Genomic DNA, 20573 nt, shown 5'->3' on the forward strand with positions numbered 1-20573 from the left:
TTAACCATATTCTACTTTCTATTGAAATTGTTAAACGTTTTTAAGCTGAAGACCCTGCATTTTTTGTGTACTTGCTATCACAGAATATGTAGCTGATTCTTTTTTTTTATACAAAACTCACAACTCTGTATTGCCCAAAATGACATTTCTTTATCAGATGGAAACCAAGGCTTTAAGTGAATAAAGGACTTTTTCTTGGGGTCCCAAAGGAGCATACAGTAGAATCATGTTGGAGAACACTGGGTTGTGAGAATTTTTCATCTTGTGACAGGTTCACCTGCAAGGTTAATTAAACAAATTGCAGATTTATAGACATGCTTCAGGAGCCACTAAACCATATCTCTTTTTGGAAATACAGTCTTGGAATCTGCACCTTAAATAATTCTTCCACAGTTAGAAAACAATTCTAATCTTAGAATCTACTGTAAACATTCACTGAATGTTTAATACATGTATTATGATGATCAAACAAATATTGCACAGTTCGGGCAGATCAGACTTTGATTCGCAGAATAGCACTGGTGGTTTTCAGTTCTTGAATGGCCGGGGAACTTGAAGTGATAGGATCTTATCAGCATCTGCAGCTGACAGCGTTTAGCCACATCCCTGCTTCCCAGGGGATTACTGGAGACAGTAACACCTTTGAAGCAGAGGCATCTGTAAGACGTTGGAAGGACTTTTCTGGCTGTAAACTCAGAATCAGGAGTGAAGTATGCTGTTGAGGAAGGAACTTTGCAACACCTAGGCAGAGTCTGACATAAGCAACCCAAGAGGAAGACTGGCTAACTCTCCAGTTCAGAGGACTCCCCCCTCCATGATGGGAAGGCACTGGCAGATGAGAGCTTTTCCACTCACACTAGCTTAGGAGCTGGATCAGATACAGTTGTTCACACAGGCTCAACCCAAACTTCTCAAACCCTTTGTGAGCTGCGAAAGGCTCAACAGAAGTAAACGTCGTCTACCTGTACCTGAATGACATTCATCTGATCAGTCCACTGACAGCCTTGACATTGTAAAGGCAGGAAGGGGCCAGGAAAGGCAAGTCCTTAGAGACATGCCTCCCATTTCAAAATATTAATCCGTTCCTGAATTGAACTGTTGATTAGATCAGAGCGCCTAAGTTCTGGACATTGATGAAAAAAAATCTTTCAGACACATCTTCAGGTATGCTTGACTTATCTCTTGGCATCTTTCAATCCAATCTGATAGTCAAGATTAATTGCCAATATTGTCAGTCAACCTCAAAATATTATTGTAAGTTTGAGTGTGATAACAAGAGCATAATACCTACGAACATACAAAGCAGAGTTTGGAGAAAGGGGAACACAAAGTTTAACATAGCTAACTTGTCTGGAACCAGAGAGAAGGCTCTACAGGCATTTACAAATATGTTAGAACATTATTTATACTGGAAAAAATTGACAGTGATTGTAGAAAAGCTAATATTCTAAATGAACAGTGGTTTTAGTTCTTTAAAAATGAATAGAAAGAGAATGTAGAAAGATGTCAGGTAATGGTGAGATAAATGGTAACTTATTTACATTATATACTTCAATTCACATTGAACTTTCAGGTTTTTTAAAAATATACGAATAAGAATTACATTCTTATAAGTTATTCCTTCCTCTTGCTTAGACTGCAAGAGGAAACACTGCTGCCTGCTTTTCCTCAGTCATAAATCAGTTACTAAATTCAAAGAAATGCAACTTCTGAAAATGTTTAGCCACCATCCACTCTTTCCTATCTTGGCTGTAAAGATTTCCAGTACAAATTTAAAAAAATTCCCCAAATCTTTTATGCTTTAATTCTCATCTCCTGAACACATCTTTTACAATATCTCCCATCATTCTCCTCTGCAAAGTAGGAAGAATGAACAGGTAAAAGCCAATAAATAAATAATCAGAGATGTGGCATATGTAGACTATGGCTGCTCGGAGCACAGTACATGTGCTTAAGTTTCCAGCCACGTAGACTTGGGCGGCGAATGATTTGTCAGTGCCCCAGTGAACAGGTATGATAGCAGCAGTGGCAGTTATTGAAGGAGCCCTGTGGGCAACAGTCCTGAGGACTCCCCACTAGCCAGATGAGAAGAGAGCGTACTTACAGACTTTAAACTGTTTAGCTATTCAGCCAGCTGTGGCGGGAGCCTTCAATCGTTCTGTCTTATGTTCTCACAGCAGGAAAATACACCTTGTCATATAGCGTGGTGACCATCAAGTGAGGGGTACAGCTTGGCACACAAGAAGTACATGGACATGAGCATCTCTGTGAAAGACCTCCTTTTCTGGCTTTTACTTGGAGCAAAGCCCTGATCAAAAGCCACTCTTTTTTCCTCTTCCAGCCCCTCATCCTCTTTTTATGTCTGGGTCCAGATCCATAAGAAATGAGTTCCTATTTCTAAGCACTCTTTCCATGTCTCAGTTATTCCCTCATTGCAGGCACATTGTAGTTGTTGGTTATATTCTGCCTTCTCTGCAGATTGTCAGAGCTATTGCTCCAAGCCTATAAGCACCCCTGACTGACTGAACGCTCTGGTCTGTGACAGTTGTTGCCTTATCCTACCTTGGCTTTTCACCATTCAGGGACACATTTGCTTGCTTTATTCAGATAGGAGTTCTTAGTGGACCTGACTTAAGGTATTCATTGCCTGTCTAGACTGCTAAGGGCTTGCCTGACTTTAGAATTGCAAGGCTGGAGTCTGTAGAACCTGGACATACAGCACAGGGCAAAGCCTGCAGATGATCTGTAGGCCACTGCTGGGGTAGTCAAGACTTTGATTATCACTTATAAAGGAATCTTTAAAGATCTCTCCAGATTAACCTGAAATTCTCAGTCTCTTTCACCTAAATATCCAAGATTTCCCATTTCATTTATCCTCGTGCCCATGGTAAGCATCATTCCAGAACCACCCGCTCCATGTCCCAAATTTCCAGATGTTTAAGCAGGTAAAATGGGGTAGTATTTGTATGTACCCTGCATGAATAGTCTCATGACTTTATTGTAAATTCTAGATCACTTCTATCAGCTGATATAATATAATGCTATATAAATAGCTGTTATTTAAAGCTGCAGTAACAGCAAAAGTCTGTAGATGTTTAGTATGGTAGGTATAGTGTTTATCAGAATATTTTTAATCTGCACTTGGTGGAGGTCAAGCCTACTGCACAGGACCTAAAGGGTTTAATTTTCTGGTCACTGTATTAAAATTTTTTGACGACTTGGTAGCAGGATACTTTGAATTTTTGAGAGATTATTTTTTTAAAAATGGCTCCAAAAGAAATGAGCAGTTGAAACGCTTCTGGAAAGTACTGGGTAGGAAGGAAGAAAAATAAAACAATGTCAGCCTGTATTAAACAGTCTTCAGTAATGCGCTGTTGGATCTGTTCCTTTGTTTCATAAACTGTGCATAATTATAGTATGAAGAACCTTTAGATATTCTTGCTATGAAGGATTTAAAAATATCTGCTCCACATTTTCAAAATAAGTTTCTCATGTACAGTAATTATCTCATATAAAATGTGCAAAGCTTAAGATAATCAATTTAAATTTAGACTGTCTCTCTTAGGGTTGACTTTGACAGTGCTATAGTGTTGCCTCAAGATATTTCCTGCTAGTGCAAGATAGAATTCTGATTGTTGGAGGTGCATGGAGGCTAGATAGGCACTTGAATTCACAAAATATTTTGGAAGGAGTATAAGAAAAAATTTTCAGAACTCTTGGGACAACATTCCCCATTTGTACACAGTTGGTTATTGAAATTAATCTCTAAGCTCTGCAGAAAGTGGCTAGCTTCTGCCAGAACTGACATGCCACAGGATGAGGTGAGGGTGGGGGGGGAGCAAAACACAGATGGCTCTGTGGAAGGCAGATACAGTGGTCACATCTTCAATGTTAGCACTCAGGAAGCTGAGGCAGGTGAATTAAGAGATCAGAGTTACTTTGGGCTGCGTATCTAGTATAGTCTGAGCTACATGTTTGACCTAGTTTTTATATCTATCTATCTATATATGTATATGTATATGTATATGTATATGTATATGTATATGTATATGTATATGTATATGTATATGTATATGTATATCTATATCTATATCTATATCTATATCTATATCTATATCTATATCTATATCTATATCTACCTACCTACCTACCTACCTACCTACCTACCTATGGGTTGGTTCAGTGGTAGAGTTCTTGCCTAGCATAACGGTGGACTTAGTTCAATCCTACATTCCTGTAATCCCAGATCCTTGGGAGGTCTTTAAATTCTGAATCAGCCAGGGGGTTAGATAAGCCTGGCCATTAGTGGGCCTCTGTGTGAAAATAAAAAGTGAAATGGTGGAACCACGTGCTTGGGATAGAGGTTTTCTTTTCCTTTCATTTCTTAGAAAGAGTCCTACAGAGCTGGGTGTGACTACAGTGCCAAAGGTCTGTAATCCTACCATTCAGAGGTACAGTAAGGAAGAACACAAAGTCAAGGCCATCTTGAGCTACAGTGTGAGAGCATCTCAAGAAAAACAAAACACAACACAACAAAAAAACCCAAAACAAGGCAACACATGCTGGTACGTGCCTGTAATACAAGCAATTGGAAGGTGGAGACAGGCGGATTAGGAGTTCAAGGTTGTCTTTGAATACATACTGAGCTCTATGCCAGATGTGCTACATGAGACCTTGTTTCAAAAAACCAACCCGACCAACCAATCTCATAAAATGTTCCACACACACACACACACACACACACACACACCATAAATAAATATAAAAATAAAGATCATTGGGTCGGGGATGTTCTCAGTGGTAAAGCACTTGTCTAATATGTGTGAGATCCTGAACTTGATATTTAGCACCAAAGCATACAATAGTACTATAATAAATTGCAACAAACCAAGAAAATAGTTTTGCAATCTATTATTACTAAGACTAGTATATGAATTTACAAAGAATACATATCAATTAAAGTGTTCTATAAACTCTAACAAAATAGGTAAAGAATTAAGTCTAGCAACAAATAAATATCAAGTAATCAGTTTTACTCATAAATGAAAATCAAAAGGAGAAGTTGCTAGTTTTTAATCTATCAGAGTGGGAAATTAAAAAACAACACCAAATGCTTGCAATTATGTAGGAATGCAAGCCTCCTTATGTACTGTTTTGAAGGTTAAAATGGTGCTATTTTTGCTGTGAATAGTTTAGCAATATTTACCACAGTTAAAGATGCACATTCCTAACCTGAAGCCAGGGCATTGTGTGCTCAAGGAAGCTTGAGCTATACAGCGAGTCTGAGGCTACCTGTTTTAGATACAAGGAGCCTGTGTCACAAAACAAAGCAAGAAAATCACATTTTCTTGACTCAGCATTTCCAATGCTGCAAACTGAACTTGGAAATCAATTCCAGATGCACCTTGAGGACTGGGGATATGGCTCATTAACAGAGCAATTACCTTTCCTTGCAAATATAAGGCCTTGGGATTTGATCCTGAAGATCACCTAAAAGAAAGACCTTCACAGAAATTAGCTAATTGCAACTTATTTTTGCCATGGAAAGAGGTGAAAATAATTTAGCTGGTTGTGGAGAGATGACTAGTAAATGAAGTTGTGGCAAATTTAAAACACAGAATTACATGGTTCTTTAAGGAGAATGGTGTTCACAGGGATATCAGTAAGAAACATTGAGAGGAGAGAGAGAGAGAGAGAGAGAGAGAGAGAGAGAGAGAGAGAGAGAGAGAGAGAGAGAGAGAGAAAGAGAGAAAGAGAGAGAGAGAGAGAGAGGAGAAGAAGAAGAAGAAGAAGAAGAAGAAGAAGAAGAAGAAGAAGAAGAAGAAGAAGAAGAAGAAGAAGAAGAAGAAGAAGAAGAAGGAGAAAAGAGGAAGAGGAGAGGAGAGACAGAGAGAGAGAGAGACCCAGAAGGAAAGATGCTGTCTGTATACATCTGAAATATGGAGGGATGGTTAGGGCATGTGTTATTAGACACACTTGCTTGTAAATATTTTTATGAAAAAACACATAAGAAATTAAGAAGTGGTTACACTAGAGAGAAGAACTGGGTGGGGATTAAAGGGATATTAGAATAGGGCAATTTTTATGTTTTTCTGAATTCCAAGAAAGTTATAATTATGCCTCTGGATTTTTTCATTCTCCTCCTCTCTTCTTCATCTCTCTCCCTCTCCCTCCCTCTTTCTTCCTCCTTTTATGAAATGTGGGTCATAGAGCCCAGGGCGTTTCCCAGGTTAAAGAGTACTCTCCTACTGCACAACCAACTCAGCCATATTTTTTTTCTTGACAATATTATTCATGTAGTGTAGTTGATCCTTCAATATCACAATACAGTAGAAAATCTCCAAGAGCTGAGCCTTCCTTTATTTCTGGTCTTGTCTAGGACCAATGGCAGAAAGTTCACATTGATTTGCTCATACTAAGCTTCGGATGTAGTCCTATTTCTGAGGGGTATTTTCAAGTTGCCATTTTTTAGATTCAAATACATATCTCATATAATGTGAGAAGTCTTTCTGACACATTTTCTCTTCAATCCAAAGTCAGGTGCCATTGCAGTAAATCTCCAACCCCAATAAGCCCGTGCAAAAACCACACAACTCAGTTACAATATTTATGAGTTGAACACCTAGATTTCAGGTTTACCACTACACTATTCTATCACCCAGCTATGAGATCCATTGCTACTTGTGCCTTCTCTGGGCCATGTAGTTCTGTTCCATCTTCCTTTCACCTCCTCTTCCTCTGTCCTCCTCTCTCTCCTCCATCTCCTCCTCCTCTCTCTCCTCCTTCCCCTCTTCTCCCCTCTCTAAAACCTCCAGCTCCACCTTCCCTTCCACTGCCCAATCACAGGCTCTAGCTTTTATTTGACCAGTTAAAATGGAAAGAGGGTTCACATAAAATTACCTAAGTACATGATCCCCTTCTCATTGGGACAACCCCTCTTGAGATAACAAAATTGACATCAAATACAAACATCACCAGAGCAATCGACAACAAGACACAGTGTCCATCCAGTTGTGATCAGCCCAGCAGACATTTTGGGTACCCATAGTTCCAGTCTTTATTCATTAGACTAAGTTCTGAGCTGATGATATTTGCAGAACAGAAGAAGGGATGATGGCACCCAGTACTGTAGCACCGTTGTCATTTTACAGACAGTCATAGAGGCAGGGGCTCAAACTGCCCCTTTAGAAGGCCCCTCTGCCATCTGCTTATCTGCCCGCACCTTTACTCCTGTTCCTCATAACCTAGCTCCATAGTTTTCTCCCAGGCCCTTCTTACTCACACCCCAATGCTCACCTTATTTGACTCATTAACACTTTCCTTATTTCTGTCTATTGCTGAACACAGTGCCACATACAAAGTTCTGGTCTTTCATTTCATTTTTAAATTTTTTTGATCCATACAACTCAGCATATGCATTATCTTTCTATGAAAACCTCACATGCCTGAGTGCTAGGCACTTGTGTAGAACTTAGGCCTATTAGTTATAATGTTGTACGTTATAATTAAATTTGATCTTTACAATATACAGCATATCCATTTTAAGTCTTTGTTTTCAGTTGGGATAACTAGAGTGGTATGAAGCTAGTTCAAATGGCTCTTGTGAGCACTGGTGTAGTTTAAGTGCCATGTATTACTATGTAAGCATTGTAATTTCCTCTAGAATGAGGAGCACACACACTGACAAGTAGAAACCACCCATAAGGGAATAAAGCATGTGCATCTATGACAAGAGGCACTTGGACTGGGAGCAGGAGACCAGACCTTTACAACAATTTGTGATGGCTTTCCCCACCCTATGAGTGACATAAAAAGAGTCACATTTCAAGGATTAGCCACACTGAGTAGTCATTAAAACAAAAACACTATACATGGGGGTTATTACCACCTCACATCTGCTTAATATTCATGATGTCTTTTCTATCAAAAAACTAGGTTGTAAAATTACCAGTTGCTAAAATCTCTATGTATTCAAAATTACAGACCACATGAAGGTCTGTCACACATACTCAGACCCACCGGCCCTCTTACAACCATCATCATGGTCATCATCCACCACCCTGGGGTTTGGCAGAGCTCCACTTACGTCATGTAGGTGAGAAATGTGCTCAGGGGCTCCAAGGAATGATTCCGGAAATAGTCAAACTCTCTGCAGAGCTTCTTCCTCATCTCCGTGTCAATTTTGGAAACAGTGAGAGGATTTGTTTCATTAGCCAGGAAGTTGCCATAGTCCGTGGTCTGGAGATGAATTTTCAGGTCTGAAAGGTGAAGCATTTCCAAGCAAAGTTAAACTTGGAGATGTGCTTGTGGTAACATTATGGTAGAGGCACACTCGCGAACTTCTTAGACTTTGACAGAGGTGTGCACATTACTAGAGAAGAGTGTTGATCTTTAAAGAAATGAAAGAGTCAACATAAACACTGATTTTGAAGCACACCATAAGAAGGCCAAAACTATCTAAGAAACTTAATATTATTTCTACAACTAAAAAACAAGCAAGTAAACAAACAGACCCTTAGGCCAGAGTGGTTAATCTTGACTGCCAATTTAATGGGATCTGGAGTCAACTGAGAGACAGACCTCTAGGCTAATCATTTCCATGAAAAGTTAAATAAAGGGAAAATGCTCTCTCTCAGAGTATGTTGCAGTGGAGGTCCAGATACACAGAAAAGTGTCCTCTGCTTGACAGCTTTCATTTTATGCTGGTCAAGTATGTCTCTTCTATTGCTGCTGTTGGCTACTGCTGTGATCTTGTCAACTCAGGACCAGGGGACTCTCAAGGAATCAGTTAGGCCTTCAGCAGCACAGTTTCATGGACTGAGCACCAATGGGTTGTCAGCCCTTCCAGCATGCAGATGGTGGTAACAGTAGAATCACCAAGACCCTATGGGTTATAAACCATTCTAGTGAAATTCTCTTTTGCAACACACATTAATTCTCTCAGTTCTGTTTTTCTGTAGAACCCCCACTAAGGATGGATTCATGTTGGCCAGACTTAATCTTTTGTAAGTAGTTTGTGAAATTTGAAAATGTTAAAGCTCTGTCCACCTTGAGGAAAAGAGAGACTAGGAAGAGCTGCCATAGATAGAGGGTGAGGTAGACAACCCTTGTGACTGGATTTCAGTGTTCTTTTGTTACGGACGATGAACTTGAAGTCCAGGGAGGAGGGCAAAATGGTGGAGTCATATGGAGATCATACTAGAACTAGAAGAGAAGATACTGTGCACTAAGACTCAAGCATTGATTCTGCACCACAATTCTTTAAATGGCAATGGTTTGTGTTGCCAGAGAATTGGACTCAATTCCAGCTTCATTTTACTTTCCGTCTTTCCTCAAAAAGCCATGTGACATAATTTGTTACTGTTGAGCCCGACCTACTTTCTAGAATAAAATAAGCAAACTGGGATTCAAAGCAATGTTTAATTGACTTTAAACTCATTCAAATCCTATATTTTGCTGTCAGTCAATACAATCATTATCAAATACTCTGTAAAGCCTCTAATTTTCTGTGACAAAATTCTTTAAGGTCATTGATCTGAACTTGAGAACACGTTGCTGATACTTCTGGCATAGCACCTGCTGTGTTTTGAATGTTCTGTAGACTCATCTCTCTGAACACTGGGTTCCCAGATACTATACTAGTGCTGCACTGGGAGGTTGGGACTGTGGCCTATTTAGCAGAATAGAATTACTGGGAGTAGGCTTTGAAGTTAACATCTGGTTCTGGTTTAATCTCTTTGCTTCCTGATCCACCATGTGAATGAACCATGATACAAGTTCCATGGCCTCCCTCAAAACTGCCTTCTTCACTGTGGTTTGCTGAACAGTTAGTGGGAGATGTTGAAATTAAAAATATACCTACCATATGATCAAGTAATCCCATTACTGGGTGCATGCTCAAAGGGACTGAAATCAGCACATTGAAGAGATATTTGCACCTATATAGTTATTGCAGTATTAATCACAATAATAAAGCCAGGGATAGGACTGGAGGGTGTTGGTGTTGAGCAGGTGTTGGTTAAAAGATACAATATATCCCGTAGAGGATTATATCAATGTAGCTATTGCAGTACAAGGAAACTTATGAATAAATAATGAGTGATTCTATATCTCAAATCATCAACAGAATATGTTTTAAAACTTCTCACAACAAAAGGTGTGTAAGGTAATGCTTATGTTAATTTGCTTAACTGAACAACTCAGTAGAGTTCTCAGTGTATCATGTGAAACTCAGTATTGGTACACACCTTTACTCTGAGCACTATTGAGGGAGGCAGAGGCAGACAGATCTCTGCGTTTGAGGAGCCTGGCCTCATAGTGAGTCATTGCATAGTAGTCACACAGTAAGTTCCAGGCTAGCCAAGGCTACATAGTAGGAGCCTGCCTCTAACATCAAATTAAAAAACAGTACATTTATGTTGACATTATAGACAGGAGTAAAAAAATTCAATGTACTTTTTGCACAGTAGACTGATCACAGATTAACTTTATGGTGAATAGTTAGAGTATTAAGATGTGGTAGCCTGTCATGGTGTTATATCTTGGCATTTAGGGGCCTGATGCCAGACTGGGCTAAAGAGCAAGATTTTGCATAAACAAATAAGCCAAGTAAATAAATAACAACACAAATGTAGTATGTGTTAGTTACTTTGCTTGTAAATATGACAAAATATCTGACAGAAGTAGCTTGAAGGAAAATGGTTTATTTTGGCTGCTGGCTCAAGAAGGGATAGAGAGCCAAGAGATGTCTCAGCAGCGAAGAGCTTTTGTTGCTCTCACAGAGAGCCAGGATTCAATTCCCAGTACCCACATGTACTATTTACAACCATACAATAAGCTCTCTTTTAGGGCTCCAATGACCTCTGTGTGCACCAGGCATGCATGTGGTACACAGATATATATGTAAGCAAAGCACTCATGCACATGAAATAAAATGTTTAAGTCTTTTAAAAGGAAGCAATAGAGTCCTTGAGGTAGAGAGACTATGGGGGTGGTAGGGTGAGACATCTGCTTGCACTGTGTCTCTAGTCAGGAAGCAGAGAAATATGCTGATACTCAGCTGGCTTCTTCCACTCACTAATTTTTATTCAGTCTGGGATCCACTCAGAGGACAATACTACACCCGTGAAGAGTGGATCTTTGCTTCTGACTTGAGCCTCTCTGGAAATTCCGTCAAATACACTTTCTTATATCTTTTAGTTGACTTCAAATCCTGTCACCTCAACATTCAAGATTAACGCATCACAAGAATACATATAGATAACAAATAGTACCTCTACTGTTGAATATAGTATATATTGAATATACATAACAAATAGTACCTCTACTGATATGTATAATACTTATATTTTATGTACATAAAAATAAAGTTAATTTATTCAAAATATGTATATCATAAAGATAGGTTTTAATATGCCATTACAGAAAAGATTGTAGGAGAGCAGAATTATTGAATCTGAGGAAATAAGTATGTGTCGTCACAGGGGAAGCTCATTTACCTTTACCCTGAGGCTAAGCGGGAGCCACTCAGCTGTGAGTGCATGGCCCTCAGCTGGCAGACGGATCATGTGGTCCTTGAGAGGTTGAGATACTCAGCATGGAATTCTTTTTCAGTGTCTTGAGTAGATTTTGTATCACAGATACTCTTTATTGAATCAATTACCTTTTTTAACTCAATTTTAAGCAATTACGCTTTGTGCCATGCCTTGTTTGGCTGTCATTTTGGCAGTGCAGACTTTTATGTAATTTTGCAGTTTGTTTCTTCACTACTGAGGACTATTTGCCAACAGAAGTTACAGAAGTGGTGGTATTTCTTTCAAAACCATGATATTTTGCTCAGCGACATATGTTTCTTTTAAGCTAAATAACTTTCAAACCTTTTCTCTGCCAATGGGAAGTTGCGGTGAAACATCTCTGTTCCAGGCCCAGAAGGATTCTCGGAATGCTGAAGTCCTGGAAAATGCAGGAAGGGACCCCTTTCCTTCCCCAGCACTAACATGATCCAACAGACATTGCAGAAGTGCTCAGGGTTGTACAGCATTTAAAATGGGCTCACTATTTTTTCTATTGCATCTTCCTCAGTGCTCACCCAAGTAGGTTTGTTAGCAACAGGCTTTGCAATCAAGTACATCTGGTAAACAGGTATCTTCACTGTAGGAACTGAAGGCTTTAATAGATTCATTTAAGAGATGATTTCTTTGTAAAGAGAATCTTTACACAGATCTTCCAAGCCACTAAGAACCAAGGGAGCTGCCCTCAGAGTGCTTGTGGGGAATTCACTCTACCATTTTATTAGTAGAGGTAGTGCCCCTCTAATAAAAGATAATAGAGGTAGTGTGTAGTCTTTCCCTCATTAAATGAGAAAATATGATGTTTTGCAGAATGTGGTATCCTTTTATACTACATTAATCTAATAGCTTCTAAACAGCAATAGAATAAAAGAAATCTATTAGGTTGTTTGAACACATGGTAGAGTGGCTCACAGAGTGGAGTGTATCTATGTAAACGTGAATGCATGTTTGTGGTCAGGATGTAAAACATTTCTGCTGAGGTTGAAGGGGTTGATCAAAAGCCAGGTGGCTAGTGACTGAGGCAGCAGGTACCTGGGCCATTACTTTCTGTTCACTGATTGGCAGATAGTTTTGGAAAATTATTTTATTTTATGAAGCTCGCTGTTTGGACCTGCTTTTAAATTTTAAATCGAGAGCTAGGTGTACTGATACATGTCTGTGATCCTAGTCCTCTGAAGGCTTAGGTGGAAAGATCAAGAGTTTGGGACCCACTTGGGCTACCTAGGGAGATTATGACAAACAACAACAAACCCAGACAAACCACCAAACAAACAAAAGGAAGCTCTCTTCTCTCTTGGAGGTTATGCCAAGGAGATTCCTTTAGACATGCCTACCATCAATGTCATGGATGAAGCAATTGAACCCTTTCCATTTTCCAACTTCACTAGTGCCAAGTTTAAGGATGCCTATTGATCTTTCTCAACTCAGTTTCCTGAGCCAAAAAATATTAGAAAGCTTGCATGACATGAATACCATCTCCAGTACCAGTGTACCTGCATGTATTCGCACGTGCGCGTGCACACACACACACACACACACACACACACACACACACACACAGAGTTAGGGGTGAGGGAAGGGGGGACAGGAGGGAGGGAGAGAGAGACAGAGAGACAGAGTTAGGGGTGAAGGAAGGAGGGACAGAGAGAGAGAGGGAGAGAGAGAGAAAGAGGGATATAGAGACTATACATGCAGGCTATGGCAAGAGATAAATAAAATGGTAACTCTGGTTTAGTCCTCACCTTTAAAAACACAAATGCAGTATATGAAGAGTATATACAAACTACTTCAAAATATTAATTTTCTCTTCTGTGTATTCATCTAATCCTAAACAATTTAATTGTCTAAGAACACTGATTTTTATTCTCTAAATGAGGAATTTCTCAACTGGTTTACTCAGTTCCATCATTAGATTTAATAATTATTTAGATTTTTTAATACATATATTTGTTATGTTTAAATATGAAATATCTCCCACAGGCTCATATGTTAGAATGCTTGGTGTACAGTTGGTGGTGCTGTTTTGGAGATTGTAGAACCTTTGCGTCATAGAGTCTACTTAGTACGTCTAGCTAGGAAACCCATTGGGAGAAGACCTGGAAGGTTATAGTCCGTTCTATAGTCCCTTCTCTACTCCAGTCTTTGCTCTGCTTCTGATCTGCAAAGATGGGAACAGACCTCAGCCAAGCTCCAGGACATGGACTGACACATCATGCCTTCTATGCCAAGGTAGACTGGTAGTCCCAAAGGCTGTGAGATTCACTAAGGCTTTCTTTAAGTCCTATATATCAGACATTTTGTCAAAACAATGGAAAAAGTAATTAGTATGTATAAAACCAGGCACTTCTTCCTGTATTTTGCTAGTTTAATATTCACACAGTATTAAAACTTTGTAATCCTCTTTGGTGCTTTAGCATGTCCAATCTTCCTCCTCTTTCTTCCCCCTCCATTTCTTCTCTCCTTATTCTCCAGCTCCTTCTCTTTCCCCTCCCTCTCTCCTCCTCTTCCCTTTTTCCCTCCTACTCCTCTCTCCCACTCTTTCCCTTTGGCTTCCTCCTAACCCCCTTTATAGGGTCATGGGGTTTTTCAAGTGTAGGTCAGGGTATCTTAAACTCAAGACCCTTCTACCCCAGCCTTCCGACTGCTGGAATCATAGGTATCTCCCAGATCTCTTCATTACCTTCCACTCTTACCTTTTCTTGTTTTGGAGGATCATCTGACACTCAGACTCTTGTGTCAATCTGTTGATTGAATTTCTTAAGCTCTTTGCTGTTAAGGAGTTTCTAGTATAGAATTTACTCTTTGTTAAGAACTTTTTCCATCTTGCCATGCTCTTACAAGTGGCTTACAAGAGCCACTGGGTGTTTTAAGGATTTAAAAATAAGATTTACAGAATGCATAAAGTGTTTTATCACTAATAATATGATTTTAATCGCTGTTATCACTTAACTTTTCCTTGACCCTTATTTCGTAGACCAAGAAACTGAGGCCTGGAGGGGTGGTATGTTTTCCATGCCAGCAAGTCTGTTGCTGGGCACAGGCATGACTCTTGTCCAGTGTTATGTTGGAGCATCCTGATCTTCATAATCTGACTTCCAACACACATCAACATTTTCATCAACCCAAACATGGACCAGTTATTGCAATGCTACCACCAAACTGATTCACTTGCCTTTTGTTTTCTTGTAAGTGACTGGCTTCCCCAACTGTCCAGGATGTTTATGTGTCTTAAGCCTTCCTCCAAAGCCATCTGGGGAAGTATTCCTCAAATGCTGTTTCAAGTTTGGTTCACATTCATGCATAAATTGGAACCATTTTTGTATTTTTAATTTTTAGTGATTTTTTTTCCTTACTAACAATATCTGTAGCTAGAGAGGAACAGACATTTTCCAGGAAAATCAGATGAAGGGAATTTGTGAATGAAGGAATCTGTCCAAAATAGTGAAAACGTGTTGGACTTGAAGCTTGAAAGAAGGACAGGCGAGGTCAGCCGACACTGGCCTAGTGGAAGCTGACAGTGTGATTTGGAGGAATGACAGTGTTGTGTATACATTCTAAAGTCAAAACAAATCTAAGTGCTCGAATGAGAGGAGCAACTCATGTGCACAAGTTCAGAAAAAGTCTGTGGAATAACAGCCTATCTCCTATATGTACTTTTCTCCTTTGTCACAGAATTTATTCTTTAATGTGTGTGTGTGTGTGTGTGTGTGTGTGTGTATACAAGGAAAAAGTTTTAACATTTCTTATCTATCATACTCACACACATCTAGCACTAATTTTTGTCTTCAGGTAGTTATTGTAACACTTGTATTTAGTTTCCTTTAAATCCTTCCACATTATTTGCATCTACATATTTTTTTTTTCTTGAGACAGGGTTTCTCTGTGTAGCCCTGGCTGTCCTGTAACTCACTCTGTAGACCAGGCTGGCCTCGAACTCAGAAATCCGTCTGCCTCTGCCTCCTGAGTGCTGGGATTAAAGGCGTGCGCCACCACCTACAGGTGGACATTTGAGTGGCACCTGTGGAGGTTTGGATTAGAATATTCCTTATAGACTTTGGCATTTGATTACCTGGTCCCCAAGATGGTGGATGGCATTGTTAAGGGAACCTAAGGACATGTGTCCTTGCTGGAGGAAGTACTTCACTGGGTGATGAGCTTTGAGGTTTCAAAGCCTCAGTGCCATTTCTCATTCTCTTTCTCTGCTTTCTGTTTGGTGTTCACAATATAAGCTCTCAGCTTTGGTTCAGCTGCCATGCCTCTGCTATCATGGACTCATCTCTCTGGAACCAGAGTGCCAAATAAACTCTCCCTTCTTTAATTTGCCCTGGTCATTATATTTGATCACAGCAATAGAAAAGTCACTAATACAGCATCCATCTTTTGATGTTCCAAAAAGTATCACAGTGAGGAGTATTTGCACACACGTCTTCTCACATGAGTGCAAGTCTGATGGATGTGGCATTCCCAGGCACTATTTTTATGTATTTGGAATTTTGATGAGATCTTCTCGACTGCCCTTCCCTTCTTAAGAGTTTACTTCTTTTAGCCATTTCATTTTCTAGAAGGAGAGACCTTTTAAGGAACTATAACTTATCCATGTTTACTCCTTTGGCCCTAGCTAGAAAGTGTTTAGTATATGGTGGCTGAATTAGTTCCTACTTGAAGGTACAGTTGGAGAAAGACTAGAGATCAATCCCTTTAAAAAGACCCAATTGTTATGACTATAAAGAGGGTGACCTGCATTCTCTTCTGTGGCAAGGCGACAATGTGAAAATCTCATCTAGAGTCTTGTCCACACCCAGAGCCAGCACACACTTTCATCTTGCTCAGAAAAATATTACTCATTACTAAACTTCAGGTGTTACTGTCTCCATCTTGTTGTTTTCTAAGAGCTAAGACTATTTGCACAAGCATTTGCAATAGAGATTCTGAACATAATGTGTTAGCTTTTAACATAGTAATAGCTTCCTTCTTTTGTTCCCAGGAAAGACTGACTCAATGGCTCTCATGACTAGTTCACGCTTGCATTAGTCAGGGTCAGACTTGGAATGGGTGAGTATTTCTGAGCACATTTCTTCATTTACACTCATGAGCCTGCACGATCCTGAATATGAAGACTTCTAAAGTTTTCCTGGACAAGTTTATTGTGTGCCTTCTAAACTTACTTGAAATACTTTGTGTTCTTTTTCTAACAGTGAGTTGCTATCACATCAGAAGATGATTAAACAGGCTTTAAAATGTTTAGACAGGCTTTAAAACAGCGAAAGAAAATTAGCCTTTGCCAAGTTAGCTTTTCTTTTGCAAAATGCACCTGCTTCAACATCTTGCTGTGAGAGCTAAGTTCCAGCTTCTCTTCTTTATCCACAGTTTATATAGTGCATTCTAAAGTCTCCTCTAATGTAAACCGAAGTCCTCATGTCCTTAATTTACACCCCAGCAAGTGCCCTTGACTGATTCTTAATCCTGAATTAGCTCAGGAGGCATCTGCATATTCACAGAAGGAACAAATACATTTCTTTTCGGAGCTATTTAATTCTTAACATTCTAGAAATGAACTAAGTAGGCGGTCTGTATTGTTTCTATCAGCAAACCAGAGTTGACATCAAAACATCATGGCTGTATCCATGCTCTGTGTGTGTGTTGCTGGAGAAGTTACCAAGAGCTTTATGCATGCATGGCTGGGCAAGTGGGAAACACGCTACCACTGAGCCATGTTTCCTGATATACATTGTGTACGTCTGAGTAGAAATTTAGTGCACAAAGAGACACTGATATCTCTATTTTATGTTGTTGCTGGACTGTAGTTTAATCATAGTCATCCTAAGCCTCGGTGTCCTCATCTCTATGAAGGCCAAGAGTTCTTAATTAAGAAGCTTGAGGTGTGGTTCAGAGGTTAGAGTGCTTGCCGGGGGCTATGTCTTGGTTCTCACCATATAAGGTGGTGCTCAACCTTCTGCTTGGATCCCATGTTCTCTTTTGACCTCTAAGGACACCTACATACATGTGGCATACACTCATGTATACAAATGTACACACACACACACACACATGTACATGCCAGTGGTGGCATGTGCCTTTAAACCCAGCACTTGGGAGGCAGAGACAGGCAGGTGAGAGCTTCAGAACAGCCAGGGCTACACAGAGAAACACTGTCTCAAAAAAAGTTATTTTAAGTTTTCTTATTTGAATTTTTCAGCATCTATGATAACTCAAATGTGGTTTACTGAGTTTTGATTGTCAGTATTTCTGGGTATCTTCAGGTATGGTTGGAGGCAATCCCTATAAGCTATCATGAGATTCTCTTGGGTCAGCCTGTCCTTCTGAGTTCTGAGTCTGTGCATAGATATCTGGAAACTTAATAATCAAAAACGATACATACTGAAAAGAAAGAGAGAAAATCAGAAGGTGTAATTATTATAAAGCAATGATGCACGCAGCAGGGTTTCTTAACTAGGATTCAGGGATGCTGTTAGGTGGTCAACGGCCCCTTAGCATTGTTTGGGAAATTATGTTTGGGGGACATGTACAGAAGCATCCTGAGGTCTCCAAAAGGGTCAGAATTTTTTCTTGACATTAAAGATACTAAATTCAGCTAGGTAACTATTCTGGGCCAGATACACACTATATAAACTTCCTTCTTCCCTTTTACTTTCAAATGAATCTTTTGGTTAAAATTCCCCATGGCAAAAAGTCTTGTAGCTACAAAAAAAAAAAAAAAAAAGACAAAAACCATTTTAAATTATGTGTATATGTATGTAAGGGAGTGGTTATCTGCATGTGAGTGCAGGTGCTTTGGGGGCATCAGATGGCCCTGGCGATATTAGATGGCTGTGAGGGGTCCAGTGGGGATGCTGTGAACTGAATCCAGGTTCCCTGTCAGAGCGGAACGTACTCTTAACCACTGAGCCACCTCGCTGGTCCTGGTGGTAACTCTGAAGTCTTGATTTGTATCCTCTTTGCATTTTCTGCCCTAGAATTGACTTTGATGCAACTTCTTTGATTCTCTCTGAATCCTTGTATGAGCAGCATGTGTTTGCTGTCACAAAGACATCTTAATGGTTGCTTGGGTTTAAATTAGCATTTTTATTGCTTGTAGAGGCTTCACTCAAAACTGTAAAACATTTATCCAAACAGCTGACTTCTCTCTGAGTAAGTATTCTGCCATGTGTTAAGGTTCCTGTTTTCCCCTTCTTTAATTTATACATGCATTTCTATAAGTAATTAACATTTCCTCGTCACCAAACTCCCAACTGAGGATGCTGTATTTGGAATTATGTATCATTGTTTGTAGTCAATAGAATTCTCATCTCAAAGATCTATCTATACAAAAAAAAAAAAATCAAGGGCAAAGCAAGGTTAATCTCACCTTGGGCATTTAACTCTGGCTGTAACTATTCGCAACTATACAAGAGTGACCCCAGTTCCTCTCAACCTTACGAGGAAGCCAGGAAAGTCACTGTCAGATTTTTTTAAACATGATTTGTTCCCCTCCACATCTACTAATTAATTCCTTTTCTAAACGTTTTTTTCCCTTAGTGCTTACTTACATCTTCTAGAATAATCTAGACATCTCTCAAAATGAATAAACAAAGATGTTTTTATTAATAAAATGATTGCTGATGTATATTCTTGGTTAACGTTTGAGAAAAATGTCAATTAAGGGAAATTATCATTTATTGAGTGCTTCACTGTTCTTCCTTTAGTAACTGAATAGGAATTATTACCAGGTGCCTATGGGAGGACTTTCGAGGCTCAGAGCCTAGAAAAAACCAGGTCACTAACTTAGAAGTCAAGGTCAGGATTTTAACACATGGTAGATCCACCACACTTCTGGCTTTTCCTTTCCTCTTGCCCTTCAGCTAAAGGAAAATCTCAAACAAATTCTCCAATCATTACTGAAAAACTGGAGCTAGACAAAAATCTCTCCAAGCCAAACATATTATCTGTTTCTTTTTTTTCTACATAGACTCTAGGTAGGCTGGTGAAGGTTCTTGCTAAATAGTGTTTGTAATTATGTGGATAAAAATAGATGTGACAAAGGAAACACAGTACTTTAAAGTATAATTAAATACCTTAGATTGGAAGGAAATATTAAATCGCATGTAGACAATATGGGAAACAGAGATATTTTACTTCTCACCACCAAGGTCCCTAAACCACAGGCCCCTGGGCAGCTGAACTCTAGGACCAAGAACCTCTTCAGGACTTCTGCCCAGGAGATCAAAGCCCCTTTCCCTTCTTTCCCCAGAGCAACATGTTTGTTCATTTGCTTTAATGGGATGAGGTGAGTGGCTTACCTTCCAAGGTCTCACACTGCACTAGGTTGACATAGTCCTGCTGAGTTAGGAGGCTGGCTTTGCATCCTCGAACCAGGCCCTCCAGGTAGCCATGGTCCACATTGAAGTACAGCTCTGCAGTCTCAAGCATACTGCTCAGGCTGAAGTGGCTCCGAGTCCTGGATAGCAACTGAACACTGGCCCTGGTCCGGGAAAGTGTGGGTGTTGTGGTCGCTCAGCTGATAGTCAGGGTGCTTCTGACTAGTTTGCTCCAGTTTCAGAGGCAGTCAACACAGTGCCTGGGTCTTGTTTTTACAACAACAGTGAGTCAGTCCAATGGTTTGAGTGCACTGGAGAGAATTTGCTGTCAGGAGGAGAGGTGAGAGGAGGGGTCCTGGCATCTCTTCCCTTGCACAGTCCAAGGTCATGCCCAGTTTTGCCAGTGACACCAGGTTGTTGTAAATATACCTTTTCCACATTAGTACATTAATTATAAATTATATTTATTTCATTCTGGGGGCACTGTTAATATGAACAAATGTTTCTTAGTTTTTGAGACAGAGGGTTTTTTTTCTGTTTGGGAGCAGCCTTGGCTGTCTGGAAACTCACTTTATGAACCAGGCTGGCCTGGAACTCTCAGAAATCCACCTGCCTCAGCCTTCAAATGGTGGAATTAAAGGCATGAGCCACATTGGCCAGCCTAAAACTTTCCTTTTTAAAATACTGA

At 39.7% G+C, this 20573-nt stretch overlaps 1 protein-coding gene across 1 annotated transcript in view; it reads right to left on the reverse strand.

The window, feature by feature from the left end:
* The window catches only part of Atp6v0d2 (ATPase, H+ transporting, lysosomal V0 subunit D2), a 45729-nt gene extending 25663 nt beyond the window's left edge, over positions 1-20066 (reverse strand). Inside the window, exons 1-2 of the mRNA NM_175406.3 lie at positions 19868-20066; positions 8087-8258 (exon numbers count right to left, since the gene is read on the reverse strand). Of these exons, the coding sequence (NP_780615.2) occupies positions 8087-8258; positions 19868-19997 (302 nt within the window). The 5' untranslated portion in view covers positions 19998-20066. The remainder of the gene's footprint in view (positions 1-8086; positions 8259-19867) is intronic.
* Between the last annotated feature and the right edge of the window lie 507 nt (positions 20067-20573).

This window comes from Mus musculus, chromosome 4 (genome assembly GCF_000001635.26).
Source record: "Mus musculus strain C57BL/6J chromosome 4, GRCm38.p6 C57BL/6J".
Taxonomy (NCBI): Eukaryota; Metazoa; Chordata; class Mammalia; order Rodentia; family Muridae; genus Mus; species Mus musculus.